The sequence below is a fragment of the Myotis nattereri genome (genome assembly GCF_964212035.1).
Source record: "Myotis nattereri genome assembly, chromosome: 1".
NCBI classification, from domain to species: domain Eukaryota; kingdom Metazoa; phylum Chordata; class Mammalia; order Chiroptera; family Vespertilionidae; genus Myotis; species Myotis nattereri.
The window spans coordinates 140,051,638-140,072,692 of record NC_138075.1 but is presented as its reverse complement, the minus strand read 5'-3'; the positions used below and the strand labels follow the sequence as shown (position 1 = coordinate 140,072,692).

General features: G+C 43.5%; 1 protein-coding gene across 1 annotated transcript in view; it reads right to left on the bottom strand.

Moving 5' to 3' along the window:
- Positions 1-21,055, bottom strand: part of GPR158 (G protein-coupled receptor 158) — a 376,508-nt gene that overhangs the window by 162,853 nt on the left and 192,600 nt on the right. Inside the window, exon 3 of the mRNA XM_081104136.1 lies at positions 5,677-5,779. Within this exon, the coding sequence (XP_080960262.1) occupies positions 5,677-5,779 (103 nt within the window). The remainder of the gene's footprint in view (positions 1-5,676; positions 5,780-21,055) is intronic.

The window sequence follows — 21,055 nt, the reverse complement described above, 5'->3', positions numbered from 1 at the left end:
GGCTGAGTATTATATCTCAGAGCCGGGCCTATATTAAGGACAAACTGAACTAAAAATATTTAGGACTTGGAAATATGTTTCTCTGCTGGGAAGTGGAGCAGATACTAGATGAAAGTATGAAAATGGGCATATTATTTGAGAAAATGGGTAAACAGAATAAACACAAGATTTTAAATACTGATCATAAAAAAATAACAATATTTTTCAACATATGATATGTAACAACTACCATAATTAGAATTTATATTGATTACTTCATTTAACCCTTGTAACAATTGTATAAAGCAAGTGATAGTATAACAATTTTATATATGACATAGAGTTTAGGGAAGATAAATTATTTAGCATAGTGAAAATAAATAATAGATCCAGGATTCAAACCTAAGTAAGACTTATTCCAAAGATCCTGTTCTTAATTAGTGTGTGAAAACATGGTAGCTATTTAGTTCTGAGATTAGAAACTAGGGAAGTCTAATGTGTTTGGGGTATTTCCAATAATTGCAAAGAACGCAGTCAGAGATAAACAGGCAAGTGCAATTGTCAATAGCCCACGAAGATTAGCAGCACTGAGTACTTTTCTGCTGGCACTAACTCCATCTGCCAGCTACATTTACTAACTGATTCCCAAGCCCTACAAGCAGGAAAAATGAAAGAGGTTGTGAAGATTGAAAATTAGGGAAATGACTGAGAGAAACATCAGCCCAGTAGTTAGGTGAAGAATTTTGCTACTACACCTAGAGTAAAACTGATTCGGACTAGGTTTCTACAATACAGCAAAAGTGAACCAGATCACAAGACTTAAGACCAATAGCAAAAGTGATTATGCCAAGCTGAGAATCTGATGTTCAAGCTCTTTTTCTCTGAAAGTCAAATATCTTAAACTTTCTAGTCATGAAACAGAAGAGAGATAGGGAGTGTGAAACCCAAGAACAACAAAAAGATATGTTAGCTTTGCTGAAAAGTTTGCTTATAGCTCAAAGTCTCTATTTTCAAAGAGCTTCCCTTCCTTTTTTCCAAAGACTATATGTTTTTAAAAACTCTACGTTTTTGTATTTCCTCCCCCCACCCCCCACCCCACACCCCCAATAATAGCAACCAGAGCTGGCAAACCAAGAATTGTCATCTTTAGGTGTGGGTCATTTGTAAGTTGGATGTATCTGGAACTGTACATGAGCTGAAGTCAATCCCAAGATTAGAGGTAAGACTGAAAGGCTGATTATGTGTCTACATAAAAGAAAAGAAATTTCCCTGAAAATAGACTTTGTGCTAAGATAGATGGATTTAAGGAAGATGAGCTTCTCATAAGCTTGTATTTCATCAACCAGAAAGTGAACAACCTGGATTTGAAGGGACAGTTAGTTATATGTCAGCACTTGGTTATTTTGAAATCCTGCTACTACTCAGACATCAGATCCTATTAGCTCTCAATGTCAAGAGAGATGCCAGGAATATCCTTGTTGGTCTTTGCAAGCCTTTGTTTACTGGGGACCTCCATCTAAATAAAGCATTGAAATCACTTCATATTTTAACAGTCACATTTATATTTTTTTCTCATAGACCAGCACCACATCTTAGCTCTTCTGTCCAATGGAATACAAAATTATAATAGACTAGAGGCCCGGTGCACAGAAATTTGTGCACTCGGGGTGGTCCCTCAGCCCGGCCTGTGCCCTCTCGCAGTCTGAGACCCCTCGGGGGATGTCCACCTGCTGGCTTAGGCCTGCTCCCCAGGGGATTGGGCCTAAGCTGACAATCAGACATCCCTCTGGCAGCCAGGCAGCCCTTGAGGGATGTCCACTTGCCAGCAGGGAGCAGGCCTAAGCTGCAGTCGGACATCCTTAGCGCTGCTGAGGAGGCAGGAGAGGCTCCTGCCACCACCACTGTGCTGGCAGCTGTCAGCCTGGCTTGTGGCTGAGCAGAGCTCCCCTGTGGGAGTGCACTGACCACAGGGGGCATCTCCTGCATTGAGCATCTGCCCCCTGGTGGTCAGTGTGTGTCATAGTGACCAGTCTTTCCCAGTCATTCTGCTGTTAGGGTAAATTTGCATATTACCCTTTTATTATATAGGATAGAGGCCTGGTGCTCAGGTGGAGGCTGGCTGGTTTGCCTTGAAGGGTGTCCCGGATCAGGGTGGGGGTCCCGCTGGGGTGCCTGGCTAGCCTGGGTGAGGGGCTGATGGCTGTTTGCAGGCTGGTGAAGTCCCCAAGTGGGGACCCTCACCCCATGGGAGTGTGGCCAGCCTGGGTGAGGGGCTGAGGGCTGTTTTCAGGCTGACCACAGCCCCTTCAGGGTGGGGGGCCCTACTGGGGTGCCTGGTCAGCCTGGGTAAGGGGCTGAGGGCCGTTTCAGGCTGGTCACACCCCCTTCAGGGCAGCCTTTTCTTAGAGAGAGTAAGTCCAGGGAAAAACACTGGCTTTCAAAATAAGGAAGAAAGTAGGAGTGTGCAAATTAAATAAAGATAAATTGTTAAAGGTTAACTAGTTCCTCTTGGTGGTGTGATAAGCAAATGGTATAGTCATTCTCTGGTTCTACAATATTTAGATGTTTTATTTCAGTCACATAGTGGGAGCTGAGAACAAATGTGAGTTAAACCAAATACAAAATACCTTCACAGAACATAAGCTAAAACCTATTTCCTTAATCCTTCAGTGTTGAATCATATGTTATGACTGGACCATAAATGTGAAAAATGCCAAAGTAGCTCTAGTATTGCCATAGTTTGCTACACACATACATGCAAGGAAAAGCATATCCATCCTAGAAGTATGCTATCATCATTGCTATTGTATTAGTTTTCTATTGCTATATAATAAATTACTGGAAAGTTAAGGGTTTAAAACACCTATTTATTATTTCCAGATTTCTGTTGAGCAGAAGGTGGGGCACAGTGAAACTGGGTTCTGGGCTCAGGGTGTCTCGACCAAAGGTTCTCAACGTGTGGGTCACGACCCCTTTGGGGGTTGAACAACCCTTTCACAGGGGTCGCCTAAGACCATCGGAAAACACATATATAATTACATATTGTTTTTGTGATTAATCACTATGCTTTAATTATGTTCAATTTGTAACAATGAAATTGGGGGTCACCACAACATGAGGAACTGTATTAAAGTGCCGCGGCATCAGGAAGATTGAGAACCACTACTCTAGACCAAGCATGTCAACTCGCGGCCCAGGGCCACACACAGCCCACAACAAATATTTTTGTGGCCCAGCCAATATAACGGTACGTAAGAAACTTTTTAATAAAAATTTTGTAACTTAATTTTTACAATATCCTGTTATACATAATTTTTAATAACGAAGTACAACGTTCGCTAATGACTGGTTACTATAATCATGTTGCATTCATCTCCCTTACACACCTTACTCACAGGTGCACCATTTCTCTCCACTAATACTAGGAGCGAATATTTTAGCAGCTGATTGCCATGTAATTAGTCTTGGACTGACTTGTTTGGTGTGTGCAACAGGAAATATTTCACTTTCGAAGAACAAGAAAAATAAGTTTATTTGTGTTACAATTATTAATTTGTGCAGTTATTTGGTGTCTAGTAAGTTAATGTTCAATAAAAATATTAATTTTTATTAAAATGTTCTATTATTTTATCTTAACAATTCTCATTTCAGCCTTTTGTATTCAGCTTGTTTCTATAGAAATAAACCTATGTTTCTATGAAAATTGAAGCTTTTGTTTTCTTGTGGCCCACATAAACTTAAACCTTGTGAGTTTGACATGCTTGAGTTTGACACACTTGCTCTAGACTGAAATTAAGGTTTTGGCAAAGTCATATTCTCATCTGGAGTTCAGGTTCTTTTCCAAGTGCTCAGGCTGTTGGAAGAATTTAGTTCTTTGCAGTTGTAGAACTAAGGTTCCTGTTTTCTTGCTGGCTGCCCTTAGCTCTTAGCTCTTAAGGGCCTCCCTCAGAACCTAGCCATGTAACCCTCTCATGACAAGATGGTTTACTTCTTCAAAGCCAGTGCTAGAATCTCTCTACACTCTGCTACTATGGGAAGGAGTCACACTTAATGCCATGTAATTACAAGAGTGACTATGCTATCACCTTTGCTACACAACATAGCCTAAACAAGGGAGTGTCTGTCCAGTGCATCCACAGGTCCCACCCACACTTAAGGGGAGGGGAATCTTGAAAGCCATCTCAGAATCACGCCTATCTCAACTATCACTCAAGACATGAGCTGAACTCTATACTATGCGACTAAGGAGAGAACAAAATGTTACTCACCTACAGAACCTAAAAGTTAAATGTAAACAGTCTCAAGGCCAAGAATAATGTTTTTCAAGAGAAAAAACAAGCTATATATGTCTACCAAAATAAGACACTCAGGTCTCAATCTCAATATACCTTTGAACTATACCTAGTAGAGACGCAAATTCCCATACAGACCAATAATGAGACTGGCAAAGACGTATGGGTGACTATCTAATTCTAAAATATACCTATTGCTCATTTTTGGCAACCCTAAACTTTAAGTTTCCATGAAACCATCCTCTTTTACCACTATCTCCTTCTTAATTATTATATCCAGTTGCAGGCTAGAAGCAATTTGGCAATACTATGTTATCTGTAGATAGAGTTAAAAAAAATCAGTATTCAAATTGTAACACTGACATTTTCTGGGGTAGGAATAAAATAACCAGATGACCACATTTTAATTCTGGGCTATACACTCTGTATAATCACCTCTTTTTTAATGTAACCTTTGATTAGGTTACTTTACACAGCAAAATTACAGAGTAGTCACTCCCATGATTACATCATGTTATGTAAAACCCCATCTGAGCAGACTGGGGAGATTGTCTTGCTAGCCTTGAAAAGGTTAGCTGCAGTGCTGTGAGAGGGTCATGTGGCTAGGACCTGAGGAAACTTTCAGGAGCTGAGAATAAGCCCAAGCTGACAGCTAATAAGAAAACGGGGACATCAGGGAAAGAGTTGCAAGGAATTTAGTTCTGCCAATGACCTGAACGAGCTTGGAGGAGATCCTGAGCTTCAGACCATATCACATCCCAGATGGCACCTTGATTTTGGGCTGGTGAGACCCTGAGCACAGGATCAGACTAACGCCTGACTGGAAGGTTAACCAATGAAAACTGGGTGATAATAAATTTGTGTTGCTTAAGCTGTTAATTCCATGGTAATTCTTTATTCAGCATAGAACAGTAATATATAAACAAATTCATAAATAAAATAAATAAACTAGCAAAATTAGTTATAGAAATTTTCTGTAGCAAGAGCTCTTTATATAGAATCCCAATTGGTCTTACCAAGGAGCTACAGAATTTTCAGACCTTTAAAATGTATTGAAAACTAAAATACACCAAAAAATAAACATACGGGGGTGGGCAAAAGTAGGTTTACAATTGTTCGCATGACAAAAGACATCCAGGTTATGATTGTTACAATAGCTTTATTAACTCCATATTGTAAACCTACTATAAACCTACTTTTGCCCCCCCCCCCGTATTTCTGTGGTACTCCAGAATATTGTAGATGACAAACAAAAGTAAAAACTCCTTAAGCGATGAAAGAATGCCAATGCCAAACCAGTGGAGATTTAACCATACAACTCCAACAAGGTTAAAAGAAAATCTGAATAATTAATAATGGTAGATATTTGTATTCAGATATATGTACAAAAGCAAAGAGCACTTACTTTGAAAATTGTTCTCTGAAAAGACTCGGGGATGATAGAATCCTGCTTTGCAAATGCACTGATAGGCGCCGAGCACAAATCCAAGGCCTTTAATCGGCAAACACTGCAAAAGAGAAAAGATAGCCATATCGTTGATCAGAGTTTATTTTATAGCATAAAGTCCCACAGATATCCATCATTGCAAATGGTAACAGAACTAACACATATCCAGGAATAAAAAATATATCTTTTTTTACTTTTATTTTAGGTTCGTTTGCCAACCTACATTTTTTAAAAGTAGCAAATTAGATTTTCTTTCTAAATATATGCCATTACAGCTTCAGTTACCATACATCTTTAACTCATTCAGTCATCATAGGGAGTAATGACTAGACATAGTTTCTGTTTTCAATGCCACACATATCATCTTATTGCTTTAAGAGGTATTTCCAAAGCCTATAAAGATATTTTAAAAGTGATTCCATGCTATATATTTTTATCAAAGCAAAGGTATGTAGGTAAGTAGATGAATAGATATATAGAATTTGAAATGTGAAGTTGCTTTTATGGATTAAATATTCATCAAAGTTCATTCTTGGAACAAAATAACACAAATTGATAGAATAACAAAACGAAAAATTATAATGCAAATTTAGAAGAGGGAAAAAAAAGATAAGTTAATGATCCCAAAGGTCCTTTACCTAAAACCTGTTATGCAGATAAATGTTCTACATGTAGATAAAAAGAAGAAAAACAATGATCAGCTTTCAAAATATGTCACATCAATAGACAGTAGGACTGAGGTTCCTGTTTTCTTGCTGGCTGCCCTTAGCTCTTAGCTCTTAATGGCTGCCCTCAAAGCTTAATGTACATCTCCCAAAAGCTTAATCTTGGCTTCTTTCAAGAATATCAATTAACTACAGCAAAATTCAGCTGAACATACTTCATTTGTTCTACATGGGATTACACAAGCACAAATAACTTCCATTAAAATACAAACGTAAATCAGAAAATAAGGTGTTTCAAGAATCAAATCATCACTGAAATTTCTTGTCTTTTTCTCTCCCAATATAATCTATTAGAAGAGCTTAGACGGGGTGGGCAAACTTTTTGACTCGAGGGCCACAATGGGTTCTTAAACTGAACCGGAGGGCCGGAACAAAAGCATGGATGGAGTGTTTGTGTGAACTAATACATGTTAACACTGCTGCTGGTGAAGGAGCGGAGGGGAGAGCAAGAGAACCCTCCGCTCTTTCGGCTCCGCAGGCTGGTTAGACCAAATTACACCAGGAGAGAACAAATAACTCCTACAAGGGTCATTCCTAGAGCAGCCCTCTCAGGAGATTTAAGAGACCGCACAGCTGGGTTTCACAAAACAATGACTACATAAGACCACCCTATGAAGACTGAGAGGCATAACAATTAGCTCTAACACATAAAAACAAATACAAAGGGACAGGAAGCTGGGAAGACAAAGAAACCACTCCCAAATGAAAGAAAAGGAAGAAACTCCAAAAAGAGAGCGAAATAAAATGGAGGAAAGCAAATGATCAGATATAGAGTTCAAAGTAATGGTTAAAAGGATGCTCAAGGAACTTAGTGATATTTTCAAGAAACCTAGTTTGAACTACAACAGCATGAAACAAGAAATAGAAACCATACATAAGAATCAGTTGGCCTGGAGGAACCAAGATGGCCGCATAGGTAAACACCTATACTTGCTGCCTCTCACAACCACATCAAAATTACAACTAAAAGGCAGAACAACCACCACCCAAAACCGCGGGAAAGAAGGCTGAGTGGAAGTTCCACAACTAGAGAGGTGAAGAAAGGGCATTGAGACTGGTAAGAGGTGTGGAGGTGCGGAAAGTGTTGGCACCTGGATGTGCTGCTCTTTTAATTGGGAGGGAGATACAAGCTTCTGCTTGCTCTGAACTCCAATTCTGGGCGAGACTCTGGGGGACCCAGACACATATGGGGAGAAACTGGAGTATCTGGCATCAGGACAGGAGTGCGAGGGCAGCTTTCTCTCAGAGGTGCTCACAGCGATCATTGTTCCTGCACAGGGGGATGGGAGACCTGGGGACCTCTCCGGTGCAGGGCTGACTGGCAGCCATTGCTGTTTGCTCCACCCTGGTGATTCCCAGAGACCATGCCCCACTCAATTTACAACACCACCGAAGCTGTGAGCAGAGGCTTTTGCATATGAATGGCTTGTCCTTTCTTCGCCTAAAACCTGTCCAACTGCAGCTGGGTTCAGAGAGCCTCAGAGCTTCCAAAAGAAGGCCCAAGGCCTGGCAGCATCAGCCTGCCTTGCTTCACAGCTGGCCCTTGTCTAGGCATTTACAAACCCCATACAAAGAGGAGGAATCTGCAGATGACTCTATAGCTTCTGCTGGGTGGCCCCAGACAGTGGCTGACTTTGCACCTCCTTGGAGATCCAAGAGCCAGTGTACCCAGTGGTCAGAGTGAGACCATACCGGATTATAACTCTTCACATCCATATGAGACACACTCAAGGGACAGACTCCATGAGCACCAAAGTCCCACTGAAGCAAGTCCTGCCCCATAAGGGTGTCTCCTGTGCAACAGATCTTCCAGTGTAGACACAGCTAGTCATCTCAGACAATTGGCCTGGAGGTCAATTCCTCCCAGTGATACCAATAGCAATCAAGGGTTAACTACAACAAGACTGTGCAAACAGCCCACAAAGGGGTGCACCAAGAGCATCCACCTCAGGTGACTGGGGAGGCTGAGCCACAGGGCCCTATAGGGCACCAACCACACAAGGCCACTCTATCAGCTCATGGAAGCTTAGCAGCTACCCAGTACATAGAAACAAACACAGGGAAGCAGCCAAAATGCAGAGACAAAGAAACATGTCACAAATGAAAGAAATGAGTGAAAGCAAAATACTGGATATTGATCAAAACAACGATTATAAGGTTACTCAAGAATCTTCTAGAAACCTCCAAGAAATATAGTGAGACCCTCAAGGATATGAAAAAGGACCAATCAGAAATTAAGCATACACTGACTGAAATAAAGAATAATATACAGAGATTCAACAGCAGACTAAAGGATCCCAAGAATCAAGGCAAAGATTTGAAATATGAAGAAGCAAAAAACACCCAACCAGAAAAGCAAAAAGAATCCAAAAATATGATGATAGTGTAAGGAGCCTCTGGGACAACTTCAAGCATACCAACATTCGAATTATGGGGGTGCCAGAAGAAGAGAGAGAACAAGATATTGAAAACCTATTTGAAGAAATAATGACAGAAAACTTCCCCTACCTGATGAAAGAAATAGACTTACAAGTCCAGAAAGTGCACAGAAACACAAACAAGAGGAATCCAAAGAGGACCACACCAAGACACATCATAATTAAAATGCCAAGGGCAAAAGACAAAAAGAGAATATTAAAAGCAGCAAGAGAAAAACAGTTAGTTACCTACAAAGGAGTACCCATACGACTGTCAGCTTATTTCTCAACAGAAACTATGCAGGCCAGAAGGGAGTGGCAAGAAATATACAAAGTGATGAATAACAAGAACCTACAACCAAGATTACTTTACCCAGCAAAGCTATCAATTACAATTGAAGGTCAGATAAAGAGCTTCACAGACAAGAAAAAGCTAAAGGAGTTCATCACCACCAAACCAGTATTATATGAAATGCTGAAGGGTATTCCTTAGGAAGAGGAAGAAGAAGAAAAAAAAGGTAATGATAAAAAATTATGTACAACAAAGTGACAACAAATACATATCTATCAACAAGTGAACCTAAAAATCAAATGAATAAAAAACCTGATGAACAGAACAGACTGGTGAATGTAATAGACTCAAGGGCATGAAAAGGGAGCAGACTGACAATTCTCGAGGAGAAGGGGTTGTGGGGGGTGTGGGAAAAGATTGGACAAAGAGCTTACACCTATGGACGAGGTCAGTGGGATGGGGGGAGGCCTGGAGTGGGGTGGGAACCGGGTTGAAGGGATCTATGGGGGGGAAAAAAGAGGAACATCTGTAATAATAAAAACAATAAAGATAAAAAAAAAAAGAATCAGTTGGCCTGGTCATTGTTGCTTAGTGGTTGAATGTCAACCTATGAACCAGGAGGTCATGGTTCAATTCCTGGTCAGGGCACATGCCCAATTTGCAGGCTCAATCCCCAGTATGGGGCATGTAGAAGGAAGCCAATCAATGATTCTCTCTCATCATTGATGCATCTATCTCTCTCTCCCACTCCCTTCCTTTCTGAAATCAATATATATATATTAAAATAATATAGTGGAAGGAATCAAAAGTAGATTAAATGAGGTAGAAGATTGAATCAGTGACTTGGAAGATAAGGTAGAAAAAAAAACACCCAATTAGAGCAGAAAAAAGAAAAAAAAGAATTAAAAAGCTGGAGGATAGTATAAGGAAACTTGGAAACAACATGAAATGTAACATCAGCATCATAGGGATACCAGAAGGAGAAGAAATTTAGCAAGGAATAGAGAACCTGTTTAAAGAAATAATGAGAGGAAACTTTCCTAACCAAGTTCAGGAAATATAGAGAGTTCCAATCAAGATGATCCCAAAGAGACCTACTCCAAGACACATCATAATCAAAATAACAAATATTAAAGACAAAGCAAGAACTTAAAGGCAGCAAGAGAGAGATAGAAAGGGGCCTACAAGGGTGTACCAATTAGAACTTCAGCTGATTTCTCAACAGAAATACTGCAGGCCAGAAGGGACTGGCATGAAGTATTCAAAGTACTGAAAAACAAGGACCTGAATCTAAGACTACTCAATCTAGCAAGGCTATCATTTAAAACTGAAGCAGAAATAAAGAGATTTCCAGACACTTGGGCTGTTTCCAGATCTTAGATATTGTAAATAATGCTGCTATGAACATAGGAGTGTATATATTCTTTCTGATTGGTGTTTGGGATACTTAGGATATATTCCCAGAAGTGGTATCACTGGGTCAAAAGGCAGCTCCATGTTTAATTTTGTGAGGTAACTCCACACTGTTTTCAAGAGTGGCTGTACCAGTCTGTATTCCTACCAACACTGTATGAGGGTTCCATTTTCTCCAGCACTTATTGTTTGTTGATTTATTGATGGTAGCCATTCTGGCAAGTGTGAGATGATACCTCATTGTAGTTTTAATTTGCATCTCTCAGGTGATTAGTGACAAATATTACATGATCTCACTTATAAGTGGAATCGAAAGAACAAAATAAATAGATGAACAAAATAGATCCAAGAAGTATGGATGCATGGAACAAAATAACAGATCCCAGTGAGGGGTTGGGAGTGGTGGAGAGGAGACAGAAAGAGGTTAATCAAAGAACATATATGCATAACCCATGGAAACAAACAATAGCATAAGGAAGTTCTGGGGTGGGGCAGGGAGTGGATTGGGGAGGGCAAAAAGGGAGTAAATGGGAGATATCTGTGATAATGTCAACAATAAAATTTAAAAAAAAAATTTAAAAAAGTTTACCTGGGTTGGGGAGTGGGTGTGGGCTGGAAGAGGTTGATAGAGGAGAAAGGGGGACATATGCAATAATTTCAACAACAAAAATTAAAAAAAAGAATTTAGAGTAAAATTTCTTCCTCAACTACTCAACGATGTGTGTGTAAACACTACAGGTTTATTGCAACACATACTTGGCATGACATATAATTCACCTGAACTGCTGATGAATGTAATTGCAGAGCAAAACTTGGCAGTCATGAATATTTTGTATGGAGGTACTACTGTTGAGCAGTGGAATGGCTAAAATTAGATATATAAAGGGGGAATCGTGTTTGGCAGTTAATGGAAACAGTATTTGTGCCTAAGAATCATATTTCCATATGATTTTTTTAAAAACTAATTTGGACTGAAAGGAGGATGAAAAAAATGCAAATACAATAAAATGTATGTAACTCAAAATATTCTAGAAATTGACATTTAAATACCTTTTTTCTTTAATTTTTTTTTAAAAAAAACTCTGTTTTGGAATCTTCCTAAACCATAAAACACTATCTATCTTCTCTGACTGAACACCATGAACAGAATTTAACATTTTCTTCACGAGTCAGAATCATTTGAACAACAGGTACTAAACTATACCTTCTGTAGCTATTTAAGAGTCATGGCTACTTCTCATACACTAAATAGCCCAGACTGCTTTACTTCTTGAGTTCTTATGCTTAGTTTTTATGTTTTATTTTATTTTATTTCTTTATTTTGAACAACCTATTGTCATATTTTAATTATAAATATGGACTTTATTCTAGAAGCATCTTTTCCCACCTAAATTATGGTTATAATTGCCTGTATACATGGAAAAAAGATCATAAAAAAACCAAATCAAGAGTATCCTATCTAATAATAGACAAACATGATAATTAACCATACCTCCGACACGCTTCCCTTTGGCTAATCAGGGCAATATGCAAATTAACTGCCAACCAAGATGGCGGCCAGCAGCCAGACAGCTGAAGCAAACAGGAGGCTTGGTTGCCCTGGCGATGGACGAAGCCAAGGTTCCCCACCTGCCACCGCCCAGCTCTGAGCTCCTGAAGCAACAGCTCCAAAAGATACAATGTTTCAATTATAGAAGCTAAAAGATGGCGGTTAATCTGCATACACAGGCTCCAAGCAGTGGAGCGAAGCCAAACAGCCCCGAAGTCACAGAGCAGCGAGGCCTCACCGCCCCAGGATCAGCAGAGCCATGAGTCCTCCTGGCCCTGGAATCAGCGGATCTGCGAGGCCTCGCGGCCCCAGGATCAGTGGAGCTGCAAGGACTCCCGGCCCCTGGAGCAGTGTCATGGGGGCGGCGCTGCAACCCTCAGATAGGCCCTGCTCTGTGGGTGACAGGGGGTGGCACCCCAACTCCCTTATTGGCCCAGCTCTGTGTGTGACAGCAGCGGCGCCCCAACCTCCTGATCAGCCCTGCTTTGTGTGTGACAGGGGGGAGCTCCCCAATGCCCGGATCGGCCCTGCTCTGTGTGTGACAGGGGGGAGCTCCCCAACCCCCTGATAGGCCCTGCTCTGTGCATGACAGGGGGAGGCACCCCAAACCCCTGATTGGCCCTGCTCTGTGGGTGACAGGGGGCGGCACCCCAACCCCCTGATCGGCCCTGCTCTGTGTGTGACAGGGGGGAGCTCCCCAATCCCCTGATCGGCCCTGCTCTGTGTGTGACAGGGGGCAGCACCACAACCCCCCATGGGCCCTGCTCTGTGTGTGACAGGGGGCAGCGCCCCAACCCTCTGATTGGTCCTGCTCTGTGAGTGACAGGAGGCGGTGCCCAACGCAGCCTCACCCCCCGCATCAGCCCTGCTCTGTGCGTGACAGGGTGGGGGTGCCACAACCTCCTGATCGGCCCTGCCCTGAGTGTGACAGGGGGCTGCGCCCCAACACTGCCCATTGGCCCTGCTCTGTTCCTGACAGGGGGCAGCGCCCCAACCCCATGATCGGCCAGCTCTGTGTGTAACAGGGGATGGCACCACAACCTCCCGATCCTCCCTGCTCTGTGTGTGACAGGGGAAGGCTCCCAACCCCCTGATCTGCCCTGCTCTGTGCATGACAGGGGGTGGCGCGACAACCTCCCCATTGGCCCTGCCTTGAGTGTGACAGGAGGCAGTGCCCCAACCCCCCAATCGGCCCTTCCCTGAGCGTGACTGGGGGTGGCATCGCAACCTCCCAATCCACCCTGCTCTGTGCATGACAGGGGGCAGCACCCCAACTCCCCAATCAGCCCTGCTTTGAGCCCGACCAGGGGCTGCAGGGAAGGCACCTAGGGATTGGGCCTGCCCTCTGCCACCCGGAGGCAGGCCTAAGCCAGCAGGTTGTTATCCCCTAAGGGGTCCCAGACTGTGAGAGGGCACAAGCAGGGCTGAGGGCCCCCCACCCCCCCGCCAGTGCACAAATTTTTGTGCACCGGGCCTCTAGTATCCTATCTAATAAAAGAGAAACATGGTAATTAGCCGTACATCCACTACCCTTCCCATTGGCTAATCAGGGAGATATGCAAATTAACTGCCAGTCAAGATGGCGGCCGGCAGCCAGGCAGCTCGAAGCGAACATGAGGCTTGCTTGCTTCAGTGACGGCGGACTCCAACGTTCCCCGCCTGCCACTGCCGACATCTGAGCCTGCAGTTTGAAACATTGTTACAAATATAGAAGCTAAACAAAGCCCCAGAAACCTGTTTTCAGCCAGCCGGGATCTCAGAGCTGGAGTTGAAACAGTGTTTTGATTATTGAACCCAAATAAACCAGATACCTGCTTTCAGCAGCAGAGGCCTAAGAGCTGGAGCCAAGCCTCAGAGATAAAGCTGGCCCAGAATAAAAGAAAAAAGGAGCAGTTGGGAGCTTCAGTCACCCGCCAGCCTGAAAACATCCCTCAGCCCCTCACCCAGACTGGCCAGGCACCCCAGTTGGGACCCCCACCCTGAAGGGTGTGTGACCAGCTGCAAACAGCCATCATCCCCTCACCCAGGCTGGCCAGGCACCCCAGTGGGGACCCCCACCCTCATCCAGGTCACCCTTCACGGCAAACCAGCTGGCCCCCACCCATGCACCAGGCCTCTACCTATATAGTAAAAGGGTAATATGCCTCCCAGCAACGGGATCAGCGGAGCTGAGAGGCCTCCTGGCAGCGGGATCAGCGTGACAGGGGGCAGCGCCCAAACCCCCTGATCGCCCTGCGGCTCTGTGTGTGACAGGGGGCGAGGCCACAACTTCCCTATCCACCCTGCTCTGTTCGTGACAGGGGAAGGCGCCCCAAACCCCTGATCGGCCCTGCTCTGTGCCTCATAATGGGGTGCTCCCCAACCCACTGATCGCCCTGCGGCTCTGTGTGTGACAGGGTGCGGCTCCCCACCCCCTGATCGGCCCTGCTCTGTGTGTGACAGTGGCGGCGCCCCAACCCCCTGATCGGCCCTGCTCTGTGCATGACAGGGTATGCAGCCCCAACCCCCCTGATGGGCCCTGCTCTGTGAGTGACAGGGGGCAGCATCCCAACCCCCTGATTGGCCCTGCTCTGTGTGTGACAGGGTGCAGCGCCCTCCCCCACCAATGGGTCCTGCTCTGTGTGTGACGGGGTAGAGCCATAACCTCCCCATCGGCCCTGCTCTGAGTGTGACAGTGGCGGTGCCCCAACCCCCTGATCGGCCCCACTCTGTGTGTGATAGAGGGCGGCGCCCCAACCGCCCCCCATGGGCCCTGCTCTGTGTGTGACGGGGTAGAACCATAACCTCCCCATCGGCCCTGCCCTGAGTGTGACAGGGGCCGGTGCCCCAATCCCTCAATCTGCCCTACCCTGAGCGTGACTGAGGGTGGCATTGCAACCTACCAATCCACCCTGCTCTGTGCATGACAGGGGGTGGCGTCCCAACTCCCCAATCGGCCCTGCTCTGAGCCTGACCAGGGGCTGCACCTAGGGATTGGGCCTGCCCTCTGCCACCCAGGAGCAGGCCTAAGCCAGCAGGTCGTTATCTCCCGAGGGGTCCCAGACTGCAAGAGGGCACAGGCTGGGCTGAGGGTCCCCCCCCCCCGCAAGTGCACAAATTTTTGTGCACCGGGCCTCTAGTCTATATATATAAAAGTCTAAGAAATGTTACGATGGGACGACTGGAACAACCAGAATAACTGGTTGCTATGACACACACTGACCTCCAGGGGATAGATGCTCAATGCAGGAGCTGCCCCCAGCCCACAGATCCCAATCACCAGTGGGGACTACCGACCAACCTCCTGGTCCTTCCCCCCAGCCAGCAGGCTCCAAGTGCTCAATTGGGGCCAGGCCCCCAGGCTGGGACAGGGAACCAGGGGTGGATGGCAGCAGACATGGCCCCTTTCCCAACGGGGACCAAGGGCCGGCTCCTTCCCCGGGGCCAGCAGCCAACCTCCTGGGTCCCTCCCCTTATTCCTCCCCCTGGCCAGCAGGTCCTGATTGCCCAATCAAGGCCGGGCCCCAGGCTGGGATAGAGAACTGGGGGTGGGTGGTGGTAGATGCAGGCGGTAAGGGAAGGAGGAGGTGGGGAGGCAAGGAACCACACGGTGGCGGTGTGCGGGCTGCGAGGAAAAGAGGAGGCGGGGAGGCAGGGAGGCAGGGAGGCAGGGAGATGGGGAATCTGATGAGCCCTGATCACTGGCCCAGCCTAGGGACCCCACCCGTGCACAAATTTTGTGTGCCAGGCCTCTAGTGAGATAATAAATAAGAAAGAGTGAATAAGATAATAAATAGTTCATATTTAACGAGTGTTTACTATATGCTAGGCACTATTCTAAGAACTGTACAAGTATTAACACATTGAATCCTATACCAATTCTATTATTATCTGGATCTTAAAGATGAGAAAATTTAGGTACAGACTGCTAAAGTTACTTTCCCAAAGTCAAGTATCTGGCAGGGTGAGGATTTAATCCCAGTGGTCTGGTTCCAACAAGAGTAATGACTACCTGCACAAAGTATAGCTACATAAGAGAACTCCATATGGGGGAGCAGATGCTACGTTGATCACTTTGGAATCTATTTTTTTGCTCCAAGACCTTTATTCTTCCATTCTTGCTTTCAGGCAATTTTGCAAATGGATCAGTTTCCTGGAGCATTAAGCTTCAAGTAAGTGAAAGTTATTAATTTTAAAATGTACATATCCTATATAATAAAAGCATAATATGCTAAGTGCCAGGTCATCCAGTTGGCAGTTCAACCAATCAAAGTGTAATATGCTAATGATATGCTCAGGCCGCTCAACTGCTCACTATGGCATGCACTAACCTCCAGGAGGTAGACAGTCAACTGGTCGACCAGTTGCTATGATATGCACTGACCACCAGGGGGCAGATGCTCTGAACAGTAGGTTAGCTTGCTGCTGGGATCCAGCTGATTGGGACTGAGATGGGCTGGACACACCCTGGAGCCCTCCCATGGTCCCTCCCTGGTTGGCCAAACTCCTGTGTCCCTCCCTGGCCCTGATCATGCACCTGTGGGGTTCCTCAGACTGGCCTGCACCTCTCGCAATCCAGGACTCCTCAGGGGATATCAGAGAGCTGGTTTCGGCCCAACAGTGGAATAACTTGTTGCTATGACGCGCACTGACCATCAGGAGGCAGATGCTCAATGCAGGAGCTGCCCCCTGGTGGTCAGTGTCCTTCCACAGGGGGAGCACCACTCAGCCAGTAGCCAGGCTCATGGCTGGCGAGTGCAGCCACCATGGCGACAGCGCTAAGGATGTCTGACTGCCAGCTTAGGCCCTCAGGGAGCGGGCCTAAGCTGGCAGTCAGACATCCCCTGAGGGCTCCCAGACTTCCAGAGGGTGCCGGCTAGGCTGAGGGACCTCCCCCGCCTTCTCCGAGTGCATGAATTTCGTGCACTGGGCCTCTAGTAAAATATAATTTAAAAAACACAGTTGCCCCAGCCAGTTTGGTTCAGTGGATAGAGTGTCAGACTGTGGATGAAGCGTCCTGGGTTTCATTTTGGTCAAGGGCACATGCCTGAGTTTCAGGCTCAGTCTCCAGTAGGGGACATGCAGGAGGCAGCTAATCAATGATTCTCTCTCTCCTTCATCCTTCCTCTCTGAAATCAATAAAAAAAATTGTTTTTAAAAAAGAAAGAAATGCAGTTAATTCCTACACCTCTTACAAATTTTAAAAATAAGCTTTCCTGGCAAATATATTGCTATGAGAAATATCTGAGATTTTGCTGATTATGGTTTCTTTCTGGAATTTTTATGGTTTCACAACATATTTAAGTCCTTTATTCATTTTGAGCTTATTCTTCTGTATAGTGTAAGTTGGTCTAGTTTCATTTTTTTTTTTTTTGCATGTACCTGTTCAATTTTCACAACACCATTTATTGAAGAGAGTGTCTTTACTCCATTATATGCTCTTGCCTCCTTTGTCAAATGTTAATTGAGCGTAATGTTTTGGGTTGATTTCTGGGTTCTCTGTTCTGTTCCATTGATCTATATGCCTGTTCTTGTGCCAGTACCAGGCAGTTTTGAGAACAGTGGCTTTGTAGAAACAACTGGGACTACAAAAACATAAAAAGCTCTGCACAGCAAAAGAAATCATCAACAAAACAAAAAGGGAGCCCACTGTATGAGAGAACATATTTGCCAATGATACATATGATAAGGGATTAATTTCCAAAATATATAAGGAAATTATACAACTTAACAAAAGGAAGAAAAGTAATCCAATTTAAAAATTGGCAAAGGACATACAGATGGCCAAAAGACATATGAAAATATGCTCAAAGTCAGTAATCATCAGAGAGATGCAAATAAATATGGTATCACCTCACAACTGTCAGAATGGCTACCATCAACAAATCAACAAATGCAAGTGTTGGAGAGGTTGTGGAGAAAAGGGAACCCTAGTACACTTCTGGTGGGAATGCAGACTGATGCAGCCACTATGGAAAACAGTGTGGAGTTTCCTCAAAAAATAAAACATGGAACTTCCATTTGACCCAGTGACCTGACTTGTAGGAATATATCCTAAGAAACCTGAAACACCAACCAGAAAGAATATATGCACCCCTATGTTCACAGTAGTACTATTTACAATAGCTAAGATCTGGAAACAGCCCAAGTGTCCATCAGCAGATGAGTGGATAAAAAGCTGTACATTTACACCATGGCATACTATGCTGCTGTAAAAATGAAGGATCTCTTACCCTTTGAGGCAGCATGGAGGAACCGGGAGAGTATTATGCTAAGTCAGTGGTTCTCAACCTTCCTAATGCCACGACCCTTTAATACAGTTCCTCATGTTGTGGTGACCCCCAACCATAAAATTATTTTCATTGCTACTTCATAACTGTAATTTTGCTACTGTTATGAATTTAATGTAAATATCTGATATGCAGGATGTATTTTCATTGTTACAAATTGAACATAATTAAAGCATAGTGATTAATCACAAAAACAATATGTAATTATATATGTGTTTTCTGATGGTTTTAGGTGACCCCTGTGAAAGGGTCATTCGACTCCCAAAGGGATCGCGACCCACAGGTTGAGAACCCTTGTCTAAGTGAAATAAGCCAGTCAGAGAAAGACAAGTATCACATGATCTCACTCATATGTGGAAGCTAATGAATCAAATAGATTGATGAACAAAAAGATCCAGAGACATAGAAGCATGAAACAGACTGATGAATCTCAGAGGAAGGCTGGGGGCGGTGGTGGGGGGCGGGGTGCGGAGAGAAAGAGGGATTAACCAAAGAATTTATATGCAGCCCTAACCGGTTTGGCTCTGTGGATAGAGCGTTGGCCTGTGAACTGAAAGGTCCCAGGTTCGATTCCGGTCAAGGGCATGTACCTTGGTTGCGGATGCATCCCCAGTGAGGGGTGTGCAGGAGGCAGCTGATTGATGTTTCTCTCTCATCAATGTTTCTAACTCTCTATCCCTCTCCCTTCCTCTCTGTAAAAAATCAATAAAATATATATATATATATATATATATATATATATATAATTTTTTTTAAAATTATATGCATAACTCATGGACACAGACAATAGTATGGCAAAGGCTTGGAGGAGTTGCAGGGTGGGGTAGAGGGGGTCAATGGGGGGAAAAAGTTGGACATCTGTAATGCTTTCAACAATAAAGATAAATTAATAAAATAATAATAAGCTTCTCCCTTTACAACACAGCGTTCCCAGCTCAAATCTTAGAAAATGAACCTTCATAGCAGGGATACCTTGGAGTATCTCTTTTCTACTTGAATTCTAAAACAGAAAACCCTTTGTGTCTAAGGAGAATCATGACGCTTAGTCCCAAATTAAACTCAGCAAGGATAGCAGTAGGGACCAGGGGCTTTCATGGCAGTCCAGATGGTCACTTCTTTCTCTTTGCAAATACACATCTCTGCTCTGCTTTGACAGACCTATCTAATTCTAGAAGGGATTTCTTGCTATAATGCATTTACTGAGCCTTATTCGAAAAGCAGACAGCAGTACCACAGAAGCATAAAGAAAGATAAAATGCTTCATACTGGCAAGATGAAGTAGTAACTGGGTCTACTAGAATACTTTTAAAATATATCACCTTTTACCTTTTACTCCTTCCATGCAACTTGTGAAGAAATGCTGTGAAATGTTGAATCTGCTGATTTGGGAGTGGGTTTAGGGGGAACTGGTGTTAAAACAGGTGAATTATGCTAATATCCAGTGGCTCTTCTCTACAACTATTTGCAAGTTTATTAAAAACAAAAGGAAAACATTCAAACAGAGGAAATCTAAAAGGCCTCTAGGCAATGATAGGGTACACATCACCCATATATTTCATCAAACAATATTCCAGAAAAATAAAATCTCATGAATAACAGATAATGTAGTATTTCACCAGGGAAAAACCAAACTACACTGTGTCTCTATTCTTCTTTAGATTCCAGAACCTGGTTTAGAAAGCATGACAGACTGAATAAAATTGGGGGGGGGGGGGGTGAGAGTGGGGAAAGGGGAATGAGAGTATGTTTTCTTATATGATATAGTTAAAGTAAAAAAGAAACTGTTTGCTATTATTGATTTTTGAAATATTTCTGTTATAGTCAGTGGAACCAGCTCTCAGAAAAGCAGGGCTAAAGGATGACAAAACAGCATCTGACACATTACATATCTACAAACTTCACACTGATGAAGAGAAAGATGCTTTGTGGGGGTTTGAAGCTGACTAAAGAAAATATATGGATTATATCTCATTACCTGAGCAAACACACTTTTCCAGACCCTCCTGCAGAAATAGCTTTATAAACCTAATGCTCAATATGCTCAACTTTTAAAAAATGAAACACTGTCCTTCACTAAACCACAAACTCACTATGACACATCTATGCTCTGCTTTTGACACTCCATGCCTTTTGCGGTCACAGTTCATGAGCACTGGGGACTTCCTTGTTATCCTTTTCTTAATTAAGCTCCCAGCTTACTAACCTCCCTCTACGCCATTTGCTGCAGCAACAAAGAGGAACAAAGCCGTGGTCTGGTTCTCAGAGAATTTACAATCCACCAGCATAAAAGCAAAATCAGAGCTGCTATACGGTGCTCTACCCTGTTCACAACTAAAGGGCTTCATGAATGTATGTTTGTTTTTGAGAAGTCCATCTTTAGACATTTTTCTATTCCTATGAACAAATGTTAATAGGATACATATAATATATTTCTCAATTTTATACAATTAAAAAATGTAAAAGTTTTATAAAGTATTTTTTAAGAATATATACATATGTGAAACGATAAAGAATAAAAGTGATATACATAAAATTCAGGATAATAATTATCTCTTGGTGGGGCAGATGAGTATAGGATGAAGAAAGGACATGTAGAGGTTTTTTGTGATACTGATAACAATGTATTTTTCAAGTTGGATAGTGGGTAAAATCTTCTTCATTGAAATATTCAC